The following is a 27,541-nucleotide window of genomic DNA, read 5'->3' as shown; positions in this document are numbered from 1 at the left end:
TCTCTGTAAGGCCAAGGGGGTCTCTGGTGTAATAATGCATCTGGCTATGACCCACAGAGAGACCAGTTTGTCCCCTGTATGGTCTCTAATGGCCTTTTCAGAAATCTCTGGCCCTTTCCTTCTTGTATGAAGGATTTGTCCAGCCAATTATGTAGCTGCTGACTGGGGCAAGCAGATTGAAATAGACTTAAGTCATCTCCTTTCTTATTTTTATAATAATTTTCTACGATCAGTGAATTGGATCCCACATCCTCACAGGGCTTGAGAGGGTAGCAAATACATCATCATGCCGAGTTATACATGTGGGAGAGAATAAATAAATCAAATTTTGACCTGTGTATCCATCAGGACTCCCTTTATGACTCCTGGGTTGCAGCAGCAGCACTAGAGATTTGCTCCTGGATGTTCTGATTATATCAGTGAAATATTTCAGTGCTTCACAGGGTTTAATGGAAGTAACTGACATACAAGTGAGTTTTAATTCTGTTTGTGCAGGTGTGGATGTACAGCACCTATTTCCTATTGCTTCTGGGTGGGTTTGGCTTTCTAATGGGACTGATATGGGCTGTACCATGAGGCATCCAACGTGAGGATATCTCACTCTCCTGGACACTCTGAAAGAGTTTTACCCTCAGTTGATGGTCTTAGCATTCTGGTAGTAATTAGTTTTTTATGTTTGTCCTGTGGCTAAATTAGAAAACCTGGGGTTGAAAACAATTCAAGCAAAACTAAGAATTTGACACCATTTTTTTTTTAATTGCTCATTTCTGAGATTTCCACATACATTCTGGAATACTGTTAAACCACTCCAGCTAAAGACAGAGCTGCAGCCTTTCCTTTGGGCACCCCCACTCCTGCAGGTATCTCCTTGAAAATAAGGCTGCACACACATTTACTGTGTGTGTTTGTTAAACGACTCCCTGTTGTACAGTTAAAGATTGGATTTGTCAAAATTATTTTGGGCAGGAACAGGAGTGCCTAAATCTGGAATAAGAGGGAACAGACAGAGCCTGTGCTACAGCCACTGCAGCAACTTCGAGGGGGTTTTGCCATCTAGTGGCTGCAATATTCTTACCGGGTTGGTTTGGCTTTTTATGCTTTCTCTCTCTTTGTTTTTAGACCTTGTTTTTGGTGAAGAACCGGGCTGTGCTGGGCAGTCCTCTGTGACACGAGGACCATCAGGAAATGTTCTGTAGGCAGGGCTCCTGCTTCACAGCCATTAAAAGCTGAGTTTCATGGCACCAGGGATGTAATTAGCAGAGCCCTGTCAGTGGCAGTGCTTAGGTGGCAGGTGTACTCCCATGTACACTGTTGCAGCACACTATTTTGTCTGTTAGTTTAAATTGTTTCAACTTTAAGCTTAATAGTTCAGGTACTTTTGCCCAGTACTTTGCCTTTAGGCACTGGGTTAACTGAGTAATTTAGAGAGTCCCCTCATATCTTGTACACAGGAAGGTAAAACTGGTTCTTCTAACAGGAAAACCACAGATCTTTTAAAATTTTCTTTCTTTTCTACCTTTGCTTGGTGAATAGAAGTGTGAAATAACCCCACCTTCCTTTCTGGTAGGTTTCTATTTTGACATTGGCATGATCTACAATGTTCAGTTGTTCTTGTAATTTTTAAAAATACCCTTTCTGAAACTGAGAAGAGTGTGTGCTAGATGAACTCTACAGACCAATTCCCAGCAGTCCTGTCCACCCTCTGCCTCCAATAACTTAGATCCCAATAGCAGAGTTGTGAAACCACTGCAGTGACAAAGTCACCTTTGAGGCCACTGTTAACATCTTTCTTTCCTCCTGGCACATAGGGAAGACACAAGGTGGTTTTACCAACAATTCTTTCTGTGAAGCCCAGTGGTGGTAGCAAAGTGTGGGGACACAACTCATTTGGTCTCAAATAGTTCACACCTGGGACTGTGTCTGCATTGAAAAAAAGAAATGAAGGGGGAGGTGTTGTGCTCTTTTGGTGACTGAGTCACTACCCAGACCTAGGCCAGGCACACAGCAGTGTTTCACAGGAGAATCATGTCTGGCCTCGTTTAGTGGGCTTGTGGCAAAAACATTGAAGAATTAATGTTGCCAGGACGTTTTCTCTTTCTCAGACGCTATAAACAGAAAGGCAACACCCCTCAGTGCAGCTGGAAGGATTTCTGCCCAGGACCCAGCTGGGCTGTGCAGTAGAGCCACATGAGTTGTCACATCAGCTACTGCAGAGGCTGCACTGAGCACCAGGCTGGGCTTAGTGTCAGCCTGGGTGTAGTATGACTTTCATGGCAGCAGCAACCTGTGAGAAGGGTTCCTCTCATGCTGTGAGGTGTCCACATACATGTTTTGGTGCTTGGAAATTTCCAGGTGTGTGTCAGGAGTGGCTGCAGCCCTGAACTGAACAGGGAGGGGGCTGTGTCATCACTCCAGGGCTGGTTAGTGGGAGCACAAACACATCACCCCAGACTTTGCTGGGGCAGGGGAGCAAACAGGAAGACATCTCCATGTTCCTTCTCCTCCCTGTAAATCTGTGCCCATAGGCAACAAATTAAATCCCTTGTGGCTCCAGAATGAGGCTGTGCAATCCAAATCTAAGGTTAAAACAGCCAAAACAACTTTCGTACCTTTAACATAAAACTAAATTTCCTCCCATCTCTCAGAAGGAGAGCAGCACTGCTCAAAAATGCCTGTCTTCCTCACCAGAGAGCTTATCTAGATTGAATTTAACGGGGACTGAGCAGAGGCTTAGGTCCATTTTCAGAGTCCTGAAAGTTCAAAGTACAAATGTATGAATTCTGTATGGGTTCAGAACATTTGAGTGGAGAACAACCAACCATGGAAGGATGTGACCTTCCAAACTGACTTTTAGCTTCGGTTCAAAAATGCTGGCTTTGTGAGGAATAATACAGAGGATTCTGTATGTTAAGTGACAGATGCACTATTTTTATCCACAGGAAGCAGCAATTGGCATTTCGTTACAGATGCCCTCATCTCACACTCACTGAAATGTTCTATTTCAGGCATTGCAGAGAAGGACAGAGCACACATGGGCTTGAAGGAACTACCCTTTCATGAGGCCTTAAGGAGATGGTAGTGGAAAAAAAGGGATGAAAAATGTAGGAAATCATATACATGAGAAGAGACAAGCAGAGAAAATGACAAAAATAGCTGTTGTCAGCCTAGGCAGAATTTAACCAGCTACTGCATGTTTACATCAGTTATTTTAGAGAAGAACAGAGTTCCCAGAGGCTCTGCTTCAGCTGAAGCTGAGGATGTGTCTGAGAACTGGGCTCTGTAGTATATTCTGCTTTCATGTTGCTCTGCTGAAGAGTTGCCCAAAGGCACTGCATGGCAATTCCCAGTCACCTTGCAGCTGGAAAGGTATTTCCTCTTAAACGCAGAAGCTCTGCTGATAATCATCTCTAGTGTGAGGCATCATTACTGTGTGCACTCCCAGCAAACAGTTACAAATGGGATCTCAGTCTGTAACTCAGCTGACAATGCCCAGCTCTGTGCAGCCTCTCCCACGTGTGCACCACAGAACATGGAGAGTACAAAACCACACTGCAGTTTAAACTTCAAAATATGTAGTTCTCTCTCCCCTGCTGGATATGGGTGTAAGCTGCCATTTGCCAAGAAAACATGGCTGTAGGTTTGTAATCACCTTTTCATAATTTCTTTTATGAGTAGAGACTAGGAAATGGTGATGCAGATTTAATCTTTAATTTAAAAAGTGGGATAACAGGCATACATTGCTTTACCTATTGACTCAGTGGATGCTAAAATGTTTCAGGGTTTTAAATAAGAAAAAGACAGAATAAAACACTGGAGGCTATTCCATATAAAGCTGCTGGTGGTGTGTCATCCTGTGCACTTACTAATTGCTATGGCTAGAAGGTTATTTAGAAGAAATACCTTCATATGCTTGCCCTGTCATTCAATTCTTCTCTTGGGATCTAATGTTGAGGACAGAATATTAAGCTGAAGGGATTAGTCTGAGCCTGTGTGATCCTTCTGTGATCAGGATCCTGATAGCTGCCATCACCTAGAGTTTTCTGAAATCAAGAGAGAGTGGTTCTCAAGTTGCTGTTACATTCCAGCAAGCCTTCCCTACAATCTTTCTTTTGAGTCAGCTGCATATTCCTTCATCTGTGTCTTCGGTGAATAAAAAAGGCCAGTTGAGTCTATTTATACATTTAGCTGAGTTCAGCAAGTTGCTTGAGCTGAAGCAGAATTTGGGGGCAGAAAGGATAAGTCTGAAAAAAAGTTGAAATTGCTCTTTTCTTTGGTTCAAAAATACAAGCTTTTAAAATATGGGGGAGGCTTGGGAGAGAGCTGGTTTTTGCAGCAATGGTCACTACCCAGTGCAGTGTGCCATCGACTTCTCCAGGCTTCTCTGGTGTTTGGTGTTTACTCATTGTGCTTATTCCCTGCACCTTGTGTTGTGCCTATCCTGGCAGTGCTGAAATGTCAACCTGGGCCTTGCAGTTGTTTCTCTTAGGGTCTTCTGGGAATTTTCTCATACTGGAAGGTTTTGGGTGTTTGTTGTGGATGCATTTTTTATGTTCTTTTTATCAATTTTTGAAAGGGTATCAGGTACCCGCTGTATACTGAGAACTACTGAGGTGTGAAATAATTTCCCATGAGTGACAGAAAGCCTTAGTGTCTGAGATGTTTAAAAGGTGGCTAAATGTAAGACTAGAGGATAATAATTTTGCATTAGCAGGAAAATGACTGAGTGATCTCCAATTAGTAATTCCTGCTCCTCTGCCATACATAGCATGGCACAGGAAGGTCTGTAAAATGTTCTACAAAAAAACCTAGAAGCTGCTTTTTTTTCTGGTGATTGTCAAATCGAAGTTTTAGGTACAAATACATTAGATTTTTAGAAATACTGCTACCCAAAGCTGCATTTGAAGACGTGAACAGCCCTGTTCAGCCTGTCAAGTACTTGTAATTCTAATAGGACCCAGTATGCTAGATGATAATAGGGAGTTCTATAAGGAGGAAACACGTGGAAAAATGCACTGGGACAGTTGCAGCATAGTCCTTTCAAGCTTTTCTTATTATAGGTAGTGCAGAGATTCCCTCCCTCAAGTCTCCCTGAAGGACTGACCTTGGGAGCAGAACTGCTGCCAGCAATCAATGTCATATGAACAAACAGAAACTTCACTACAGATAGAACACACACATACACAAAATTCAACAATTTTCAGGCATCCAAACCAAATATTTCATTTTCTTGAGTTGTTCCAGCCCTGAACAGACTTAAGTTTTCTCTGATTTTTTGTTTGTTCCTGACAAATGCTCTTCACTGCCTATCTGTATAATTCCTTAAACAACCAGAGGATGCTGGATGAGAGAGAGCCAAGTGTCCTCTGTGCTTCAGAACAGACACAGTGATACCCTTGCTCTGATAAAAATATCAGCGCAGAGCTGGTGGCTCCCCAAAGCATGTGTGGGTTATGGAAACACAGTAAATCAGCTCTGCAGCACAGCTTTGTTCATGTATTCAGCCTTCCCTCCATGCCAAGCTATGACATTGTTAGATCAAAGCAGAGCTGGGCCCAAGTCCAAACCTCCCCCAGCTTGAGGGGGACTTGGATCCATATCCCAACATTGGGACTTGGCTCTGCCTCTAAATCAAGCTCTCATAATCTCTCAGGAAAAGTCAGACCCATGAATTGTCTACTAAGTCACCAAAGGGCAGCCAAAGCTGCTTGTTGCTGAACACATTTGCTCTGCCTGCCCTGCATTGCCAGTAAAGGAGTTGAGGTGAAAACATTTCTTTAGTCATGGAATGCTGATCCTAGCCTTTGGTTTGGGAAGAAGCCATTCATCCTTAATCTGGTATTTCAATTTCAGAATATTTCTTCTTCTCCTTCCTTTTCACCAATTAAGTCAGTGAACTGAGACACCAGGAAGGCAGAAGCATGTCCTAGGAGCTGTGGTATCCCTGGGCACTGCTCAGGGGCAGGGCAGAGCTGGAGCACTGGGAGGGAAAGCCTTGCACGTTCCCCTGGCATTCCCCAGCACCTGGGAAAAGGCAGCAGTTCCTGTGTCAGCCTGGCTGTGCCACCACCGACTCACAGCCACTGCTCTGGGTGATCACTGTCACTTGCCTGCCATGGCAGTGCAAGTCTTTGAGGTCAAGTTTGCCCATAAAATATGAACAGGAAACCAAGCTTGCTCTAGGAATGATAAATTGACGTGAAAAGGAATCTGCAGTTAAGGAATGAGATATGGGATGGATGAGGGTAGCAGGCTCCAGGGATCAATAGAGCTGTTTTGTGTTTAGATTGAGGTCTTCTCTTTCAGGCTTTTCTTCCATGACCCCACATCTTCATCCTCTGCCACCTTATTACTGTATTATTACTTGTTACAATAATGACAAAATGTCTCATTATTGCTGCTGCCATCAATAATAGCAGCAGTTTATCAGCAGTGTTTATTAAGTTAAATTCCATGCCAACATCTATCTTCCCCTCCCAACACAATTTATACATGATTTAAGATAGTAGTAGAGGAGACAAATATATGTCATCTTAGTTTATTTCAGTAGTTCCATTGAATTATTTCAAATTAAGTCCTTTCAAAGAGATTTAAATTTTGTATTCCTAAGCTAAGCCTTTTTTCCTGCTGCAGAAGCTGATTTCTGGGCTCTTTGTTCTGTCACAGTCTCTCAGTGTTCACCAGCTTTCCAGAATTGTCAAGCCACCACCCTAAACATTTCACAACCTTTTCCTTTCTGTTTTTTCCCCATTACCTAGTTTGCTTTTGGAAGCAAATGTTAAACATTAATACTCTTGAAATAAAAAAAAAAAATTGTCAGGAAAGGACCTACTGGCAGTTTCCAAATAGAGGCATTGTGAATCCTATGTGAAGGACTGTGGTGTCTCCCCCTTTCTCTGTGCATTGTGAAGTGCTGTGTAATGCACTGAAGTGAGTGGCTGTGAACCCATTCGTAGGCAAAACACAGGAGCCTGATATTTCTTCCAAAATCATCTTGTTTGCAGTAATAACAAAATAATTCCTTACTTGATTTCTGTTTGTCCTCCTGCTTTTCGGGCAATCTGAACCAGCTCTTTCCCATATCTCTCTTCTGCTTGTGCTCTGTTAAAAGAAAATCTTACTCAATTTCTCTTAGTGTTACCAGAATCACATTTACCCAAATCTTGTAATTATCTGAGGTACAAAACATCAGAAATGCAATTTATTTAATTTCTCTATCTCCTCAATCCTAGTGTTGTTAGTTAACCTCTCTAATAATTTGGGTAAGCTATTTCTAGAAGAAATGAGGGGAAAATGAAGCCCATCTTCATGATTGCTGAGGAGTGCTTTGTACACCTCTGCCCACAAAATGTGGATTCAATGAGAAGGAGGTGAACAAAAGTGAGGTGGAGGTGTCCAGAACAGAGCAAAAGGAACCTAAAAATGACAACTGACTTGATGCACTAAAACACCAGCTGTGAGGGGAGTGAAGAGTAGGTTCCAAACCATCCATTTAAGAGACACTGAGAATTAATGGGAGCCAGGGGTAGCAGGAATATTTCTAACCATTAGAAAGATGAGGTGCTACTAGAAGAGCTGCAGAGGAGGCTGAGAGGAAGGAGCCTTGGAAGTTGGTGAGGCTGGGGCAGTTTTGTGGAAGGGACAATATGTGATATCTCACCTAATGGGGAACTGTAACTGGTGACTCAGGAAAGTGGTTCTGTTTCTATGGTTAAAAAATAAATACAAATATTCCTTTGCTGTTTTCCCCTCCCCCAGCACTGGAGAAAACTTCTATTCTCTGTTTTAAAAAAGTACTCATACTAAATATGTTACTTCCTTTCTCCTGGGTGCAAGACCAGGATGGAAACGAGTTGTAAGTCTTTGAGTAGCTGCCCAAAGCTATTGAATGGTCAATAATAAATAATAAACATGTAGCCTGGTACCAGTATTTGGGGAGAGGGATGATTTAGGGTAAGTCCAGCTCTCAAAAGCAGTTTCAAGGCATTTCAAACCATTTTGATCTGAAACTTGGCACCTTAGAGAAATGTACTTTTCATTCAAGAAAGGAATTTGATGTGGGTGCAATACCCTACAACCCTGCTGGGCTTCAGTCACATCAGTCTTCCCACTTGGCCAGGAGGTGCTTTGTATTTCTCTCTGCTGAGTTCCAGCAGTTTGAGGGCTGCTCTTGCAGCTTTGCCCCACAGCAGCTGTTGGGGTGGGTATTCTGTTGGGATATTCCCTGACAATATCCCACTGCCCTTTCACTGCTCCTCGGCTCTGCAGCCCAGAGCAGAGAGTGTTCCTGGTCTTTGTCCATGGCTCCCACGTGTTTAATGCTGCATGTGCTCTCATCCTGCACTAGGAACTGCTGTGCTTTAGTGGGGTGATCCTACAGCCCTGCTTTGGCATTCCTACCAGAGGAACAGGGTGCAAAATACGGTGACAAGGCCTCACAGAGGCACCACTCCATTTTCATGTTAGACAAATGAAATTTCATCAAAATGGAAATACACTCCAGACACATAATGCTGCAGAAGAAGTTTAATTTTCTTCTGATTTTAGTATCAAGACACACTTCTGTGTCAAAGGCTTTGCTTAGTGCCAGTGCCTGTACAGCAATGAGAATTACTTCAGTGCTGCAGTCCTATTTTGCTTGCTCAGTACACAGCATAGCATGGGAAAAAAGCATGGCCAGCTTTTAAGCCAGTCCCAGCTCCTGAAACCTCAGGCACGGATGGGACTGAGCTAGCCCAGGGTCAGAGGAATTTGCCATCTCTTCACATCTTGGTGCTGCTTTTCCCACTTTCTAGTACACCTGCACACAGCTTCTGGGTTTCCCTGCAGCCATCCAGAGATGGAATATACTTTGTGTTTTAAATCCAGGCTTTGTTCTGGAGTACAACTGCTTTCTCACTCCCACACCTCTAAGGCCCTTCTCTGGGCCAGTTAGGGGGATTTGTGGTTGACTTTGTCAGTGTGGCCAGGGCCAGGGCAGCTGGTTTCAGGACTCAGGGCAGCTGCTGCAGGAGTCCATGTTGAAATTCCAGCATGAACCACATGGTATGGGCAGCCTCTAGAAATAGAGATTCATCCCATCCTTTGATCTTCTCCTGGGCCATCCCTATGAATGATGTGAGGACGAGCTGAAACAAACATCTGCCAGCAATAAACTGGAAATTATGTCTTTAACTCAGCGCCCACTTCTTTTCCTCCCCCCCAGCATGCACGTACACACACATACACATGCCCTCTGGAATGTCTTGGGGGTGTAAAAAACCTCATGGAAACATTTGCAAAATGACTGTAAATGTATTTTTTTCTTCTTCGTGGAAAGTCCTTTGTGCCTACGCCACAAACCAGGAAAATTCTCACCCTGCAACTGGCAGAAGCCTCTCTAATGTTTAGGAAAGGAACACAAGCATGTGTAGCATCCGATGGAGAATTGCACTGCCCGAGGCCTGCAGTGCAGTTCTGATCTCTGTAAGGTATGAGGCACAAAGGAGCTATTCTAAACAGCTGCAGCTGAGCTGCCATCAGGTAGATGTGACTTCAGGACTTAGATTGTGATGTGTGCAAATCTAACAGGCTTCCACTGGTGGTCAAAAAAAGCAACTCAAATAGCTTCAGGTTTTGATGGGAGACTTCACACACTGTGAAAAAGCCACCTGTGAGTCTGACAGCTCACACCCCTTTGAAAGCCCCTTTTTAAAGGGCTTGAAAGTAACCTTCAGAAAACCACCCTAAACCCAAAAAACTAGATGGGGACAGCATGGGAAGAAAAAGCAGTCTGTGACTGAGGAAGGCAGAGAAATATTCATAAGGTGACAGTGCTGAGATGAGCTGCTCTGGGATTGTCTGCTGGCTATATAATCCATATTGCATGGTCTTTTCTACATCTCATGCATGAGCATATATGTGCCTCATGCTATGTGTTGAAAAGCCACTTAAAAGCAGAACCAAATTTCAGATATACTTTTCTAAGTCAAAAGCACAGAAATGAATGGCAAAGGAGCCAGGGCAATAGTGTGATACATATTTTCTCATCCACAAAATTGTCAGCTGTCCATAGCTGTTGTTGAGCAGCACCAAGAACCATGTAAAGCAGGGAAATAAACTACAACATTGCTACTCAAAGCCTGCTAAGGTTGGTGAACTACGTGGGCTGGTTTGGGTGTCTGGGTAAGGCTTTAGGTAGCATTTTATGTAGCTTTGTATTTGAAAAACATCTCATTTTTTTGTACTGGCAGGAAACTGAAACAGTGCCTGTGGCAACAGCATGTTCAAAGGGAAACAAAAATGTGCAAGTCATTTTTTCCCTGCAAAAGTGGAAACTTAGAAATGCTACTTGTCGATGTATGTGCTACTGAGTGATTTGGGACCCATAATGAGGGGCTCTAGTGGAGCTCTGGGTTTCTGACTCTTTCAGCCTTTTCTTCCCTTCTCAAGTCTTTGAGATTTCTGTTTGTTATCTACCTCCATGTCACAAGGCTGGGATTCAAATCACTCAGGCTTTTCTATGTAAGCTCATAACACCACCAAATTGAGAAACAGCCTGCTATTCCCTTCCAGATGCCAAACAAGAGAAAAGGGAAGCTGTTCACACTTTTTCCACTCTGATTTTCGTACCTCTGCTTGAGCAAATCCTCCACATCTTTGCACATCTTCTTCCCCTCCATCAGCCGCTGTACAAGCACCTCGTAGCCAGTGTGGAAGGTGAACTCCTTGCACTGAAGACAGAAAGAAAAAATAGTAGATGTTAAGCACATCAGCTCCTCTTACCTTAATTGTAATTCTTATTTCTTGATTCCTCCTACCATATTTCTAAAAAGAATGGTCAGAGTCAGCACAGTACAAATGCCAGCCTGTGAGGTAGTGATTGTGCCACCCAGCCAGTGGTGCAGTGTTTTACTGGGAGGATTCACAGCACAGGAAGACAGGATTTCTGTGTTCTACTCCTGGTCCTCCCACAGCAGGGAGGTCCTCCTCACAACAGGATCAGGGCAAGCCATTTTCCCACTGAGAGCCTGAGTTAACCAGTGCAGAGTGATAATGTTATTGAAAATGTAGTGGTAAATGTTGTCTGAGCTTTATGTTACAGCATTATGGTAAAATCACGGGCTGTGAAACCATAAAGAGAATGAGTGTGTTCCTTCCCTCAAGCACTTTATCTACAATACAAGCCCTTATATACGAACTGAATGCAGTTTATACATCCATCCGCTGTCCCCTAAGCAGTTACCATTTAATAAATGGGTTACTTTATTGCTTTCCACCACCGCTGTGAAGTAGACAGCTGTTTAAGTTTTGGTACTTGGGAAAGATCCTCTGGCAAGCAACTGCTGGGCACTTGAGCTTGTGGCTTTGCTTCCTTGCTGCTGGGACTGGAGAGGAGAGGGGAACTCAGGGGATGGATGGTGGTGGTTGATGGCAGCCTCAGTGCTGCTCTCACAGGCCTTGGGGATTCTGTGATTTGCAGATCTCAGAGCAGGTTCTTTTGGCTCTTCAAGAGCTAGGATAAATTCCTGCAGACAATCCCTGTAAACCTACAGGTTGTAGTAACATTCCCAGTGCTACAGTTCATTGTAAATGCCATCAGCCCTTAAGAAACAGGATCTCAAGCCCAAAACATTAGTTTTCTGAATGTTTCCAAGGGCAAGTTACACACACACATTGCAGGAGGGGTTCTGCAGTGAAATAAATGAGAAGCAGCAAGTTTTGCCACTCAGAGAGGAAAGCAGGAAAGGTTTTTGATAATACCCTGGCAATGGACTTAGCACTTCCCACCTCTCTCTTTTTTTTGAGGACATTTGAATGGCAGAAGGCATCACTGCTGCTGAAAAAAAGTTATTATAAATGAGTCCCTCTGCCTGGCAGAAACTCAAATCAGATGCTTTACAGCCCCAGCATTTTAATTGTATATTTTCAGATGCAATCAGCTATATCCCATAGCTGTGTACACAGCTTTCTTGTCCCAGAAATGCTGCTCATGAGGTAAATGAAAATATCCTGTGCATTGATATCACCCCAGCAGTCAGCCACTGCCACAAGGAACAAAGGGAGAGTGACAAAGCTCCCTGTGAAGTTAGTCTGCCTTTCAGTTCAACATCTCTTTGTTTAGCAAATGCTAAAACTCACTTGGTGTCTTTCCCCACCGTTTTTAAACTGGCACAGTTGTTATAATGAAAGGATGACAAATCCTTTATATCTGAGAGAATGCTCATTAAATTCCCTAAACCGAGAATGCAACATCAACTTATCAACCCAAAAGCACACATAATCACAAAGTGTGCTGGGGGCAGCCTGCTGACCAGTGATCCTTCCAGGACCTGAGCAAACTGCCTGATGGACTTGGCCCAGCTGTTTGGACAGCTTGCTCTAAGCCATGGAACACAAGGGCAAGAAGCAATGCCATATTAAATACCCAGTGCCTGCTAACATGAGTAAGACTTGAACTTATTAAAAATGAAGCCACTACAGCCATGGCTGAAGGAGAGCAGAAATCTCCTCTGATGGAGCCATCAGTTCCTGCCTGCTAGATTCCTCTGAGGTTTGTTCCTGTGGCTGGCCCTTGTAGAGGGATTTGGCTCCTAAAAAGGGCTTCCTACCACAGACACTCATTTAATCTATCTTAATTTGTGGGGGATCTTTCTCAAAATTTACTTTATTGCCCTCTATGCTCCTGAAGAATGTGGAGGCCCTGTTTCAGAAAGGCCAAGGTGTGAAATCCAAAGCAGGGCTCACAGGCAGTGATGGGGCTGTGCTGTGAACAGCTCATGCCCCTTGCACAGGCTGCACAGGGAGGGAGAGGAAACACCCCAGCCAGGGTGATACAAGTGTGAGCTGCTCTGAGCACTCATCCTGCAGCACTGCTTCTAAATTTCCAACCACAACGGAGCCATAAATCACGTAGGCCTCAGCTTACTCACACAAACATTTCCCTTTAATTTCAACAGCCTTAATTCTTCTTTCACGTGCTGTACAACTGCATTCCCTCTCAACATCTCCTTGCATCCAAACAAACCTCCTTTGCTCTTTCCTGACATACTGCTTTTTCATCCCATTGATTCCCATGAGTTCTTATAGCATCTGTTCAAGGTGGAATAAATGCCTGTTGGACAAGGATGATGCTTTATCGCTCCAGTAAAGACTAAGTGATGCTTACCATGGCATTAATGTCTGCTCTCTAAGAAACACTTTTGGTCCATCAGAGGATTATATTTGCTTTCTTCCACTATCAAATCATAGCAGTGGCACTTAAATGAGCTATGATCTGCAGATATACCTGCAATTCTCTCCTCTGCTGCTGTTTTATTTAACAAGGTCTCAGAGTGTATTGGATTTTTTCACTACTGATCTCTTACTCCCATTTTGTACTTTGCAACTTTGATTTTTATCTGTTTTCTGTTACCCCAGGCTTGAAGGTTATCAGATACCTCCTGTACAATATTTCATTCTACCTGTTTGTTTCAAGCACAGCTATTTCCAGTCCATTCTTCATGTCTTATGCCAGTATCCAGCACCTCCCCCAGATCAGTGTCTTTGCCAACTTTGCAGTTCTTCCCCTGCTTTATCTGTTCAGTCCCGTTTTTCTTATCTAGTTTCTTAAGGATTTCCTGTGTAGCACCATAACTGACCCCACATTTTCTTTGTCAAGACAATCAGACAGCGAGATTGCATCTCATTAAACAACCGTCTAGCCTTGCTAAGCTGTCTCGCCTCTATTCTATTTTCCATTTACCATTTTGTGTTATAATTAGCACCAGCATTGAGTGGTTTTGCAAAGGCTGTTAAGCTGCATTACTCAGAAAGAGCTTGGTATTTCTCAGAAGGGATTTTGTGATGATTGTAAGAACTAATGAATAGTCAAATAACTTTTTTTTTTTTTTAGAAATTAGAAAAATGCTTTAATTAGATAATAAATATAGCCATTAAATGTGTAAAACATCATTTGCTTATGCCAAAATCTAGCTGCTTGGAAGAGAGTGATTTGACTCACCACCAGTAATTTCTCTCATTGCCAAGAAAGGGATTCTGCTTAGTCAAAGCATGTGTGGCCATGAAAGAGGATTTAATCCTTGTTACTTTAATAAAAAAGATTAGTTATTCCTTGTTGTCCGACAGACCTATAATCACCAGGAAGAAAAAGTGCTTGGCACAGGGATTTCAGTGTTGTGGGCAGAGTCATGTTGCCCTGAGATCCACTCCCTAACTCTGCACGTGTGCTCTGCTCTCTGCCTGGGGATTTCTTTCTTTACTGCTTGAAAATCACAGCTAGTGCAAAGGCAGCCTTTCCTCTCTGCCCAGTGACAGAAGTTGCTTCCCTTCGGTGCAATGAGCAGCATTGTCCCTCCAGAGACAAAAGAAACGTGAAAGGGACTATATGACTGAAAACCACAACTTCTGTGCTCTAGTTTAACCAGAATGGCTTTTCCTAGAATACTTGAAAGGAGGCAAGCAGAGGTGTTGACAGTAAGCATGCTGGGATATGCTTTCTTCCTTCCATTTCTTCTTCCCTCTGAGGTTTAACAATGCTGCTCCCTCCCATTAGCACTTTCCTTAGAGATCTGTGCCTTGGGACTGTGCTGTCCCTCCTGGCAGGAGTTTCTCCATAGGTAACCACCCAAGTAAACACTGGGAGTTAATTGTGAGAGAGGTTACTCAAGGCTGGCTCTGAGCTGGTTTCTGCAGCCATCAGGGAGAGGCTTCGAGGAGTTTGATTTGGAAATGAAGGCTGCAAGGGAAGACTGGTGGTGTCAGTTCCCTGCCCAGAGCATAGAAAGTACCAGAATTGCTGGGAGGTAACATAATTTCTTTTTACCTTCTGCTGGCACCAAGTTGAGTAACCTTGTGGCTCTAACACACTGAGAATCAGCCTTATTCCAGAACATATTCCTCTGAGCCTTGTGCTGCTGGGTGCCCAGGCAGAACTGTGGGGCTTTTTGAAGAGCAAGACTTTACATTTTGAAGTGACGAGGCTCCTATTGCAATAATATCAAGGAGGAAAGACTAAAATGCTGTGCTGCTACTGAAGCAAGTTTTGATAAATACTTTTACAACACACTGGACTGAAGCAAAACTATCTAAACCCACGTGCAAAGCACTCACTCCGTGGTACACCCTGCACGTCCAGCTGGTGATGGACAGACAGTGACACGAGCTATTCAGGTCATTGTGGCTGTGCTGTGAGAACTGTGGGTTTCTCTGTTGTGGCTGCTTTCCTTGGAGCATTGCTAACCATCCTAGCACTCGGCTTGCCCATGCAGAACTTTGTTTAGAGGTAGTTTACATACCACAACTCGTACCTCTCCCTGCTCCTGCAGGATAAGCTGGCTTGGCAACATCTTAGCAGCTCCCCCAGGGGAGCCTTTGCTGCTGAAGCTGTGTGTCCTGTTTGGGGAGTGCCACCAGCTCCTCCTGGGCTTCTGCAGGGCTCTGGGAGCTTCACCTCTGCCTCTCAGCAGGAAAGGCCTGGTCCCAGCATCTCCAGCTGCAGAGCCTGCTTGCCTGCTTTCTGTAAGGAACTCAGTCCAGGTGGTAACTGGGAGAGTAGCCCCAGGGTACAGCAGGGCAGTGGCACCACCCTGATGGGGAAGGGAAAATGACACTGTGTGCATTGCTCAGTACCCAGCAGCACAGTGCTGAGTGATAAACACAGCATCAAAATCCACACACGTTACACTCTGTACCTTTCAGGTGGGCCTGACTGCCAGTGGTCCTGGCATGAGTACTGACAGCTATAGCAGAGCTCTCGGGGGTTCTTTAGCCTAATCATCCTTCATTTAGGAATTATTTGAAATGTATTATCTGCTAATATTTTAAAAATCTTTTAAAACCCCCACACTTTCTCTTAAGCTCAAAAGTATTTAGTTATAAAAGTTCATTCCTGTCCTTGTTCTTAATGATATTTTTCCAAAGCTTATATCAGAAGTGTTCTCAAATGGTTTTGGACTGAAAATGCTAAGTGCTGCTACCTCATCCAAATAAACTGTTCACACAGATTTTCAAAAGAGAAAAATAATTGAAACTGAATCTGTTATGGGTATCTTTGGAATTTTTCTCTAAATCAAACTTTTTTTGAATCATGTATTGTTTGGATTAGGTAAGATCATAATTTTAGTAAAATAAAAACTTCAGATTCACTTTTCCAGAGTCAAAAAGGAAATAACCACTGGTGTGAGGAGGAAGTTTAGAGAGAACAGGGCACAGTGAGTTTTGAACAAGCATCATTTTGCCAATATAGTTTTCAACTGTTAGAAAGAAATCCTTTCTATCCACAGTGGTATCACACATGATATCTCAGTCCTGCATTGACAGTAAGTTGTTCTGACTGAGTTACATCAATTAATTGTATTCCTGCATCATACCATTGTGTACTGCCCCTGAGTGTTTCTAGATCTTGTTCTCTTGCTCTGCCAGTCTCCTTGTCAAGTGCTCTGCCAAGGGCTTCGGGTGTTCAGCAGCAAACAGATCTAAGAGCCAGCAGCCAAACATGACTTAGAATCTCAGAGTACATTGGACTGGGTATTTCCTATCATGCCATCACCTTTCACTGTAATTCAATCACTTGCTTTATATTTTGTGGGGTTTTTTTCCCCTGGTACACCTCAAAATTTCCTAGGGTTTCTAGAAATATATTCCTGATCCAAGTGTTTGTGGACGTTTATTGCTGTCTTTCTGCTCTCCTGGAATAACCAGGACAGCAGTGAACACCACTGCTTTGTGTGTCTGATGGCCACGAGGCTGCTGAAATCCCCTGTCCAGCTCTGTCTGACAGCTCAGGGTGCTGGGGCCCTGCGTGGCCCTGCTGTGGTAAGAGGTGGTTTGGTGCTTCCTGTTACACGAGCTGCTGTCCTGGCTCTGCTCCCTTTCTCAAAAGCAGCCCCCAGGCTCTCAGCCTGACCCTCTGCTGAACAGGCAGCTGAGCAGCCCCACTGTGAGCTGAGCACACACATGGGGGAAGCTCACCATGCCCAGAGCAGAACAGTGTTGCACTGGAAACCTCTGACTGAAACGTTCTCCCCTGACCAGTGCTGGGTGTGATTTGAGTCCTTTTCCATACAAGTTCATGTCACAATGAACTGCTCAGTGGGTTTAAAAGCATTTGCCTATGCTGCACTGTGTAAGAGGTCCTCTTTTCTGCTGCCTGAAACCAGTTGGAATGAATGGGAATGTGATGGCTGCTTGTGCTTTCCAAGACTGAACCAACTAAAGAATCTACACAAGCTTAAAAGATATATATATATATATTTTAAGTATTGATTTTTTTCATCTCACATAAGCAGAAAAGGCAAGGAAGAGTAGGTGGGTTGAAGCTGGCTGTATAACATTTCCGTCACTTCTTGTAAATTCACTCTGAGTATCAGAAACATAAATGTTTGCTCAGGATGTAGGCAGGAACGTTTTGGTAATAATTCCAGGAGTTGACTTGGGCATTTTCCACAGGAGGCTTAGTTTGCAGTTTTGCTGCAGCCTATTACCTAAATCTGACATGCAGTACTTTTCATGGGGAGCAAATGGTATTTATTGCCAGGCAATAGCATGAGGTGAACCTTCAATGGGACCTTTAAAAATCAGAAGAGAAAATACACTGCCTCTGTAGCATTCCAATTGCTAGGCTGCTAGACTGCCTCTCCCACTGCTCCTGTAGCAAGTAAGGCTAGAGAACTCCTAAATGAAAGCAGAGATTCTTATCAGACTTCAAACCTGCAGCAGCTAGGATACTCAGAAATAAAACTGAAATTGAGATTCAGTAACTATACAATAGTACTGCAAATGACATTGAGCAAAGCAGGAGCTCCCCAGTGGTCCTTTGCTCCTGACCCTGTGGGTTTTCTCTGAGAAGGAAATGGTTGATTTAGAGTTCTGCTGACAGAGGAATTTGCTCCTCAGCTTCCTGAGCCCTCGCCCTCCTCACTGGCATCCTGAACTGCTCATGTGTTATGTATTAGGCATTCTTATAGTCACAGCATATTGTTTGGGTCTCTTCACGTTTTAATCACTCCCTGATTTGCACAGCTACCAAGTGATGGCTGCACAAAAGGTGGTTTGCTGGCTGGCAGACTAATGGCATACAGGAACAGCCTTGGAAAGTCTCAATTCCAGTCTAATAAAAGGACTCTGCTTATGCTTATTACCTCCATTTTAACTTCCCTTCTTAATAATTCGATTAAACATTATTCTGAGTCCAGTTCAGACCCCCAGTGCTCCTGTGCTAGCAGAAGGAGAAAGGAGCCAGCAGACTCTGTATGTAACACAACAAAAAGTGTGACAAAAACCTAGGAATCCATTCAGGGAATCCATATAGAACAAACTTCTGGAACACCTCTGTGATGGGGGTAGTAAGAAATGGGACAGGAGGAAGCAGAATCCCTCACTGGTTTTAAATGGGAACTTGATGTGGCTACATGACACAGGTTTGAGGTGGCAGCATCCCTTTGTATTTGCCTTATGTGGTGACTTCAGACAATAGCTAAAGCCGTAAATTAAAGTGGCTTCCCCTTGGGAGCCAACAGAAGCCAGAAGTGAGGCTTTGCACCTGTCTTTCAGAAGGTACAGCACAGTGTTGCCAAGGTCCTTCTGGAACACAACAGATGAACATGTCAGTGGTGAAATCAGATGTTCCTTCAGTCGCCTACTGAGTAACATTAGCTGCACAAGAGAAACTGTAAGTAAAATAAGGAGAAATAGAATCTTACAAGTAGAGGGATACTTCTGTTTTACACAAAATAATGGCCAGAGATTATTTTTGTTTCTATTCCTCTTTAGTTCATCCGCTTCCAGGTTCCTTCTCTGTTATAAGAGAGAGCTCCTCTCCTTGTACAAGCACTGTGGGCTCAGTCCCAGACTGCAGTGAGTGAGACAACCTGAAACAGCCCTGACTTGCTCAAGCACAGAGGCAACTGTCCACCAGGTCTTTTAGAGCCACTGGAATCAGACCTGCTTAGTTAGTACATTAATTTATTAAAAAATTATGTGTCTTTCTCCTTCTTGTCTTAAAATACTTAGTATTGTTTCCTGTCAGTCCTGGAAAAGGCTAAATAAAACCCACTGCTGACCCCATGCTCTCTGCTTCCCCTGTGAGCAGGCACTTTGTTAGTGGTCTGTCCTGAGACATGGGGAAGGGTAAAACTTGAGGAACTATTCCCAGAGTCTTGCTGTAAAAGGGGAATTAATTAAAGATTTACTTCACTTCTTAGTGAGGATTATTTCAATAGCTACACGTTAGCATTTCCTTTTCACAAGAGATCTTTACCAGCTCAATAATAATTTTCAACATATCCTATTACTCAATATGATGCAACATCCTTACACTCCGTTAGTATCTGATTGAGACACCCCCTGCCACAGCTGCCACACTATCCCCCATCTGCTGCCTGGACAGGGAAGAGGAATTTCATTTGAACCTCTTTCTCCAGCTGTTTTACTTGGGGGTGGATCTTGTGCCACGAGGGAAGGCCTGGACTCCAGGCTGCAGGCAGTGAATGCTCCAGTTCCTTTTCCAGACTGTGTCTTCCTCCTGCAGAGCTCCCAGAACCACAGAGGGGTTTTATGAATTTGGTCTCCTCCTCTTTGGTTAAAAAATGCACCTTAATTCTCCATCTCCAGAGAAAGCCTTTACCAGGTGTGAACTTTTTCATCCAAGCCCAGCTTTATCTTCCAAACCAGCATCCCTACTTCCAGTAAAACTGTGTTTTCCCACAGAAAAGACTGTCAGAAACAAAAGTCCTAACCAAATGTGCATTCATGGTCTTTCAATGGCAGGGGCCTCCCTTCCCTCTTGCAGTGTCCCTGGGGATTTCCATCCTGCTGAGCAGCAGCCCGAGGGCTCTTTGTCAGTCCTGACTCGTTAATAACCCTTCAGTAATTACAGCACCTACTGCAAATAGCATGAAGTGATGAGACTCAGACCTCAGGGCTGCTGACCACGTATTTTCCTTTTTGTCTTTGTCCCCACCCTTTATTTTTTATTTTTCTTTCATATTAGGAAGAGATTAGGCCTGTACAAATTGAGAGCAGCACAAAATAGCTTCCTGATTTGAAAAGCTCTTACTTTAAAGAAGAAAAGCTTGTGTTTGTTTATTCATTTATTTGCCCTGAATGGAACAACAGGAGCTGGTATCTCTGAGCTAGCTCGAGCTGGTACATTTTCACTTAATTCCCAAGGCTGTTGCCTTTCATTTCAAGCAAAGATAAAGTTGCACCGTGAGCTATGGAACTTTTCAATTCCTCAGTCTTGTTCAGTGGCATTTTTCCACCATTTTGAAGAAGTACTAAACTCCATTTACAGTAAGGGAGCAATTCTTTGGGGAACTGAAAAGTTCTTGGGATCCAGATGCATATTTTCAACGTGTTTTTTTTTTTTTTGTTCACCTTGACACCCTGAGCAAGGTGAGTGATTCCCATGCAGAGCTGTGCCCCAGCCCTCATCTCATCCCAGCCTCAAATCCCCAAACTCTTCCTGAACAACATGGCAGACTTTGTAAATTATTGAACTGTGGCTGCTGAGAAAAGTTTTATTACAAAACCTAGATTAAACTGGAGATGAAACTAATGTTTTCTGTGCCATCTGCCAGCTGGAATCTACCTTACTGCTGTACGGCATGAAAACAAAATCAGAAAAAGGTCTGTCTGAGCTACACGAGCTGAAATATAAGCAAGCAGCCTAACTTGCCTTCCATACAAGCATACAATGAGTGTTACTGGATAGAAATTCCAGGTCTTCCCCTGTGCCTACAAAGCAGCACAAGTTCAGTGTCCCCAGCCAGTGACTGAAGAAAGAGAGACAGCTCTGTGCTGCATTGCAGGAGTGTGAGCCTTGAGGGAGGAAAGGGACAGGCTGTGAATTACCCAGTCCTGCCAGGAAAAAGTATGTTGAAATGCGATTCATAGGGACACTCAGATTCACCCTGGAGAAGCTGTGGTGGGAGGAGAGGCTGAGGATTGGCACTGCTGCAGAAGAGGTTCTCAATGTGGATCAATTCCTGTGGGAGGGAGCAGGGGAGATGAACCAGGGCTTCACAGGGTAGCCAGTGACAGGGCAAGAGGCAATGGGCACTTGTGGAAATTCAACAAGTCCTGTTTGAGCACAGCAAGGTTTCTGCTGTGAGGGTTTGGCCAGACAGGCTGTGGAGTGTCTGGCTGTGGAGCCACTCCAAGCTTGGTGCTGCAACTGGCCCTGGGCTGGGCAGGGCATTGGCTGGAGATGTGCAGAAGCCTCTTCCAGCCTCGGCTGTTCTGCAGCTCTGCCTCACAAAATGCACCTCAGCAGGCTGCTCTAGCAAGCCAGAGGACACCCCTTTCATCTCTGTGTGAGGCTCCATTTCTAGCTGTGTGTGACAAACACTCTTAAGGTGGTGTCTGTTAGATGTGGCCATGGACATGCAGGTGAAAAGAGAGTCGATGACTCACCTATTCCATATTTAACATACATACTCATGGCACTCTTACAATTGGCATAAATAAGAATCCTCCACTTCTCTGAGACCAGGCAAAGCCAACCAACTTTTGCAGAACACGATGGATCAGAACAAACCAGATACAACTGTGTAAAAATATTAACAAGGTTGTCACAGTGACTTACTTCATTAAATAGTCAAAACCCCTCAGTTGCAGCATGGCCATCAGAAAATTGTAATAAAATATATTTAACTATCTAATTATTTCAATCACTGTCCCAAAATGAACTTTCTGTAAATCCATTCATTTAGTGTTAGCTCATTTGAACTTCATTTTAGCTGTTGTGCTGTGCTCAGTAGTGACTTGTGGAAACACCAATGTTTCCATAGCCACAATGACTAATCAGGCTTTCTACTTGTGATTTCCTCTGGTTTCAATGACTGTTGTGATTGCCTCCCCTCCACCCTCCATGGGTGCTTCTCATTGCCTGAATGAGCCAAGTGTCCTTCTCAGAGCAGCTGGGGGAATGAAGGAAAAAATTACATGCAAAAAAAGAGTAGAGCAGCCTCTTCTGTGGAGATGAAGTTGACCTCACAACAAACACAGACATCAACTGGGCAACAAGTTCAGCTTTTCTGAGCTGGTTCCCCCTCTATTCCCCATTTCCACACATGTCCCACAGTGATGACTTGGCCTGGGTGTGAGCAGGGCTGTGGCCACACATCTGCCTCTGGAGCTCAGGGTGATGCAGGATGTGCTGAGAGCAAAGCACAGGTGGGGCCAGCACCTGTGTGCTGCTGTTCAGGGAGATGATTTATCTTAATCTGCCCTGAGTCAGTAGGCACAGATGCAACTGGTGCAATGCCATTCAAACCAACCTCAGTGGGACCCACTTGCAAAGCTGGCATGCCAGGCTGGAAGGTTTGCCAGCCTCATCCCTGCCTGCCCGAGCTCAGCCTTGGGGTGCCAGGCTGGCAGGAGCCTCACCAGCTCCAGCTCCTCCCCACAAACCTGCCCAGTCTCACTTCCTCCTCACAGACCTGCTGCAAAATGGGCCCTGCAAAGCTCAACCTCTGCAGGAAAGCAGGGTAGCTCCTGGTCTAAAAAAAACTTCCTATTTTGAGTAAAACAATTGATGCTGTATTTCTTCAGCACGTTGCCTAATAAGTTTAAGAAACAGTTTTACTGTGACTTTTATCATCATTTTGGCACTCTTGTTCCACAGTTAAGAGTCTCATTAGAAGTTAAATTATTTGTGACGCTAATTACATCTTCTTTTTGGCATGTATAATAGACTGTTGTGGGAAAAAGCTATAGTAAGAATGGAGAGGCTCACCTCCAAAGTCAGCTCTGCACTGATCCTGAGGGAGAGCACAGCCTGAAGTCAAAGCAAGAGAGATTAAGCATCTCTATATCAGGCCCTGTTCCTGGAGCACTCCCACTGCTGCAGTGTCTGACCAGATCCAGAGCTCCACAGGCAGGGATGTGGGAAGGCCCAGCCCACAGCAGGGCAGAGGGCAAACCATGCCAGCTCATGTTCAAGACCTGCATCATCCTTGCTGGCCTCTCTCTCCCCCACACTTTTAAATGTGAGCTGTGAGAATCCACAAGCCCTGAGCTCATCCCACAGCTGAGAAGGAACAAGCACTTCACACTTCAAGCATTTATTTTTAAATCCTAAGTACCTTAGGAGCCCCATGACACATTTTCAGAATTGACTTGGCCACTTGAGTTTGATTCAAAGCTGTCTGAGGAAATAGATTTGCTCCCACTCAACTCTGGGCTCTTTGGACCCTGCCCCAAAACCAATCAGCTCCTTTGAAAGTCTTCCTCATTGCCCCTTCCCAGGTGGGTATGGCAAAGCCAGGAAGTGGTGCCAGTACCTTCCTACCTCTTGGCCAGAAATGGCTGCATTTCATGGGTTGCAACTGCAGGGTTGAGCAGCAGGTTGGAGGGAGACAAAATAGAAGGAAAAGGCAATGACGGCAATTGCAGAGGAAAAGCAGCAATGACTGCAAGAACAGAGTGAGAATAAGAAAGACACTCAGTATTTGTGACTGAGGGGGGGAGATGTTCTTGGATAGTGTTTTTTTAACAAAAAAAATGTACTGTTGCTCTGCCTGTTAGCATCACCCTGTTAATATGGAACTCGGCTGCTATCACAAACCACTGCCCATCAACATGGGAATTTCCCTACCTGTCTCATATGATGCTAGAGAAGACAGGTAACATCTGTTAGGCTTGGACAGCAGCCCAAAAGAATATGAATCCATCAGCGACTGCACTGCACTGGCTATCAGACCCAATTTGAATTTTAGCTCACTAACATTTTCCAAAAAATGTTATCAGAGAATAGAAAACTTCTGTTAAGCAGCACATTTTTAGTGCAGGCTTTGAGCAACATTCCCTTAAACCATTAGAGTGTGTGGAGCATATAGAAATAACAATTGTAATTAGAAAACACACAGGTATTAGCTCAAGCCATGCTATAAAGAAAATAAAATTGAATAAACTGTGGAAGATTCAGTATAGCACTATCACTGCTACATTTAATAGAGGAAAAGAGAGGATAAAACTTAACCCTGTTATGAGGAACAATTTGCATTTTCCTGGAAGACAGTACACCCTGTTCTTACAAAGTCTGGAGAACTTTGGGGAGGAATGAATGGTGCTCTTTCTCTCTAACTGAGGGAGATCTGGTTTTAGGGTTTGTCTACATATTTTACATTGAGGTAGGTACTGAAGAAAAGCCTGCTTATCCAAAAGTTTACTGATGGTAGAGCAGGGAATTGTTGCTCAGGGATACCTGATCAGGGTGAAGCCCAGGAGGATGCAGGCAGTGATCAGGGCTCTGTATTGAGTCACTCACCACAGGGCAAACACCTTTTGGGTTTCAATCAGAAAAGCAGTTTCCGTTCATGGTACAGACCAAATACAGGAGATAATTGCTCACTGAAGCAAACCACCCAAATACATTTTCCTTTCACAACAGAACCTCATGAATGCAAAAATAATTGCTGATCTTGTGATTTTGGGGACAAGCTGCACGCTTGTGCTGAGTTGCATAATATCCTGTAGGTTTTCACTTTCAAAGACTTCTTAATGCATGGCTAAAGCTTCCATCCTGCAACCAGATATATTCCTACCCTCTTAATCAGGCTGGGCAAGCCAACATTTCCAGCCAAAAAATATGAAATCCAAAGATGCTTTCCTTTAAATAAAGCATTAGCTTCAAAGCTAAGCAAGGATTTGAGTCATGGTAACGTGACTAAGCACAGGAGAAGTTTAGGGAAGAAGAGCCATGAAGAACTGGCCTGGCCAGATTGTCAGCTGGCATTAATCACCCTCACACTACTCTCATAGCTTCATTTATCCTTCCTAAAGACCAAGACATTGAAAAGTAAATACACCCAATGTATTTAAAAGCTTTAAAAGTCAGGTGGCATGTTTTCCAAGGGAAGTTCAGCAAAGCAAGGGCTGAAGCTCCCAGGCTAGCAGTGGCCCAGAGCTGAGTCCCACCCTGTGCACTGCACTGTGCACTCAGTAGGTGCATAAACGAGGGGAATCTCACGTAGGTGTGGTCAGGCACGGTTAGTCCTAACATCAACATGACTTTTGTATTTCCTCATTGTAGTTCTAGTCTTTTTAACTGTTCAAATCTGGTACTGCAGTGGGGGTGGGGAGGGCTTCCTGGAAGTGCCCAGAGGATGGTGGTCCATTGAAATGTGTTTTTGCCTCTGCCTTCTGTTTTCTGCCAAGAGAGTAAGGTTTACCCTGAAGCATGGGTGGGAGAAAGAGAGCACAAGCAGAAAGAATAGCCAGCAAATGGCAGGAAGAATTCATATGCCTTCATGTCTTTCTTTAAGTCAGTCCTAGATGCTCAGACAAGAGGCAACCACATAAAATCCTGTTCACTCAACTTGGCAATGTTAGAATTCTGATTTTGAACTCTCATTTTTCAATTGCAAGACAACCTCAGATTACCCTAGCGAGAGAAATGACTGAGGTCCTTTTACCTTCTAACTGCAGGGAAAGAACTTGAAAACAGGAGACCAAAAGGATTTTCAAACAAATGTCAAATAACAAGCATGGAGCAGATCTCCTCATGTCAGTATTTGCTGGTTTTAGGTCAGCTGTGAGTGTTTGGGCATAGCTGTGGAGCATCACTGTTGGTCCTTTCTACCTGTGCTGACTCCTGGGCACTGATGCCTGTGAGTGCTCCTGGCAGCAGGGTTGGAGTCTGCAGGGAGCTCAGCAGCAGCATTTTGCTCACAGCTCCTGGCTTTGCTCTTCACTAAACAGGAGAGAATTCAGCCTATGATTAGCAACAGCTCACCTGCTCTGGGAGCCACTCCTAGAGCTGAGGACACTCACTGCAAGCAGGTTCTTAGCACTGTGACACAGACAAATCCATGCTCCTTTCAAAAGTGGTTTCTGGACCCAGCACAGGGACTGGGGATGTCAGTCATTGTATGGGGACTGGATGTATTCTTTACACTGCATCCTTCTGCCCACGATCAAACACACTACCAAACAGTATGTTTTTGCTTGGGGACAAATTTGGATTTTTACACAACTAAATTTAGAACACAGGACAGCATTAAATTAGTTTGAGACTATATAAAGAACCAAGCTGTATTTAAAAAGATTTTTAAATACAGATACATTGAATATAGGAAATGCATAGTAAATGATCACTTACCCAAAAAGCATCTTTAAACTGCAGCTGGGTCATTATTATTGCTCTGTGGAGGAGTAGGAATCCTTCAGCAAGTCCTTTCTGGGATGAGAGCAGCAGCAGGCACAGCTCTGAGCCTCGTCACTGCACCCCAACCCAAGCAGAGAGTGCAGCACATCCACAGACCTGTCCCTTCTGAAGTCAGGCTGGTGCCAATAGCGTGGGGCAGTTCCAGGCAGCTCAGAGAAATGACCTGTGGCTGTGAAGGGACAGAGGGCAGAAGAGCTGTTGCTCACACACAGAGACATGCAAGTGCTCAGCACCCGCGCCCCAAACCTGTTTCTCTTCTGGTAAACAGTTAATATTGAAATGAGGAAGCAAGGAGATGTCAAATGGTGTCAGGCTGCTCCTTGCTATGGGTGCATGTGAGCGGACAGGAAATAAAATAGAGAAAAAAAAAAGGCAGTAAATTCAGTGAGATGATTTGATCAGACAGGAGGAGAGAGAACAATTAAAATGCAAAGGAAACCAGCACAATACAAAGAGATAAGCTATTTTCTAACGCTGTGGTCTTGCAAAGAAAGAGAAGCAAAAGACACGTAGGTGCCCCAGTTCTGCAGCACCTTCTGGGGCTGGCAGAGGCCCATGCATTCACACACGGGAAGCTTAGCTCAAAGTTGCATTTTGCAGCTGAAGTCTTTTCAGGACTCTGGTTAAATTAAGAGCCCTGAGAAGTGTGCAGGTGTCTGCACACATTTAGATACCTGGATGTCAACGTAGAGAACGCTCCTGATTTGCATGCCCTCATGTAAATGTTCCTATGAATATGAAAGATATGTGACATTTAGAAGCAAAATCCGAAGTCTTGAAAAAAAAAAAGAGAGGCAAGAGTTTGTTAGCACCAGGACCTGAGTGAAGCCTCACAGAGCTGGGAAGCAGCAGCGCCCAGACCACACCCAGCAGAGCACTGACACAAGGGATTGCAGGCAGCTCCGCAGATCAGCTCATTCAGTTGTTATAACGCAGCTGCAAATACCTGACCACAAGGTAGCATTTCTAAAGCTTCCCTGGAACCCTCTCCAAAGTACCTGTCCTCCAGGTGAGGTTGCCTCTGTTCCGTCCTTGGGATCTTTTAAACATTGTTAAATACCTGTTTTTAAATACTCACTGGCATTTTTGGTGTGTAGGAAAAGAAAGAACGAACAGTCCTGTGGTAGTTGCCTATGCAAAAGCTGTCTTTCCCCACCAAGAACACATCAGGACTTATCTGGGATTGACATTACTGCTGGGTGTTGCTTATTTCCTGCTGTCCCCACAGCAGCAGCCACCCGGGCAGATCATTGAGGAAGTCTTGCAGCTTCCCTGGGCTCCAGCAGGACACAGGGCTCTGCTCAGAGAGCTTTGCAGCAGCTCGGGGCTGGAGGCATCCCTCCTCACTCCATAGACAGTTTGTAGCTGGTGTTTTGAAGCAGTTGCAAGTTTCCT

At 44.2% G+C, this 27,541-nt stretch overlaps 1 protein-coding gene across 5 annotated transcripts in view; it reads right to left on the bottom strand.

The window, feature by feature from the left end:
- The window catches only part of PSTPIP1 (proline-serine-threonine phosphatase interacting protein 1), a 49,831-nt gene extending 22,536 nt beyond the window's left edge, over window positions 1-27,295 (bottom strand). For 2 of the 5 annotated variants that reach the window (XR_014854353.1, XM_085070950.1), the window contains exons 1-3: window positions 26,081-26,667; window positions 10,609-10,709; window positions 7,024-7,098 (exon numbers count right to left, since the gene is read on the bottom strand). Coding sequence is in view for 4 of the 5 variants with exons in the window: in XM_085070950.1 (XP_084927076.1) it covers window positions 7,024-7,098; window positions 10,609-10,709; window positions 26,081-26,113 (209 nt within the window). In the remaining variant the exon portion in view is untranslated. The other 3 variants (XM_085070951.1, XM_085070952.1, XM_085070953.1) reach the window with 3 other exon arrangements.
- Between the last annotated feature and the right edge of the window lie 246 nt (window positions 27,296-27,541).

This window comes from Lichenostomus cassidix, chromosome 10 (genome assembly GCF_008360975.1).
Source record: "Lichenostomus cassidix isolate B80296 chromosome 10, HeHo_3.0, whole genome shotgun sequence".
In the NCBI taxonomy this organism is placed as follows: Eukaryota; Metazoa; Chordata; class Aves; order Passeriformes; family Meliphagidae; genus Lichenostomus; species Lichenostomus cassidix.
The sequence above is the reverse complement of the archived record's forward strand: the minus strand, read 5'-3'. Positions and strand labels throughout refer to the sequence as shown.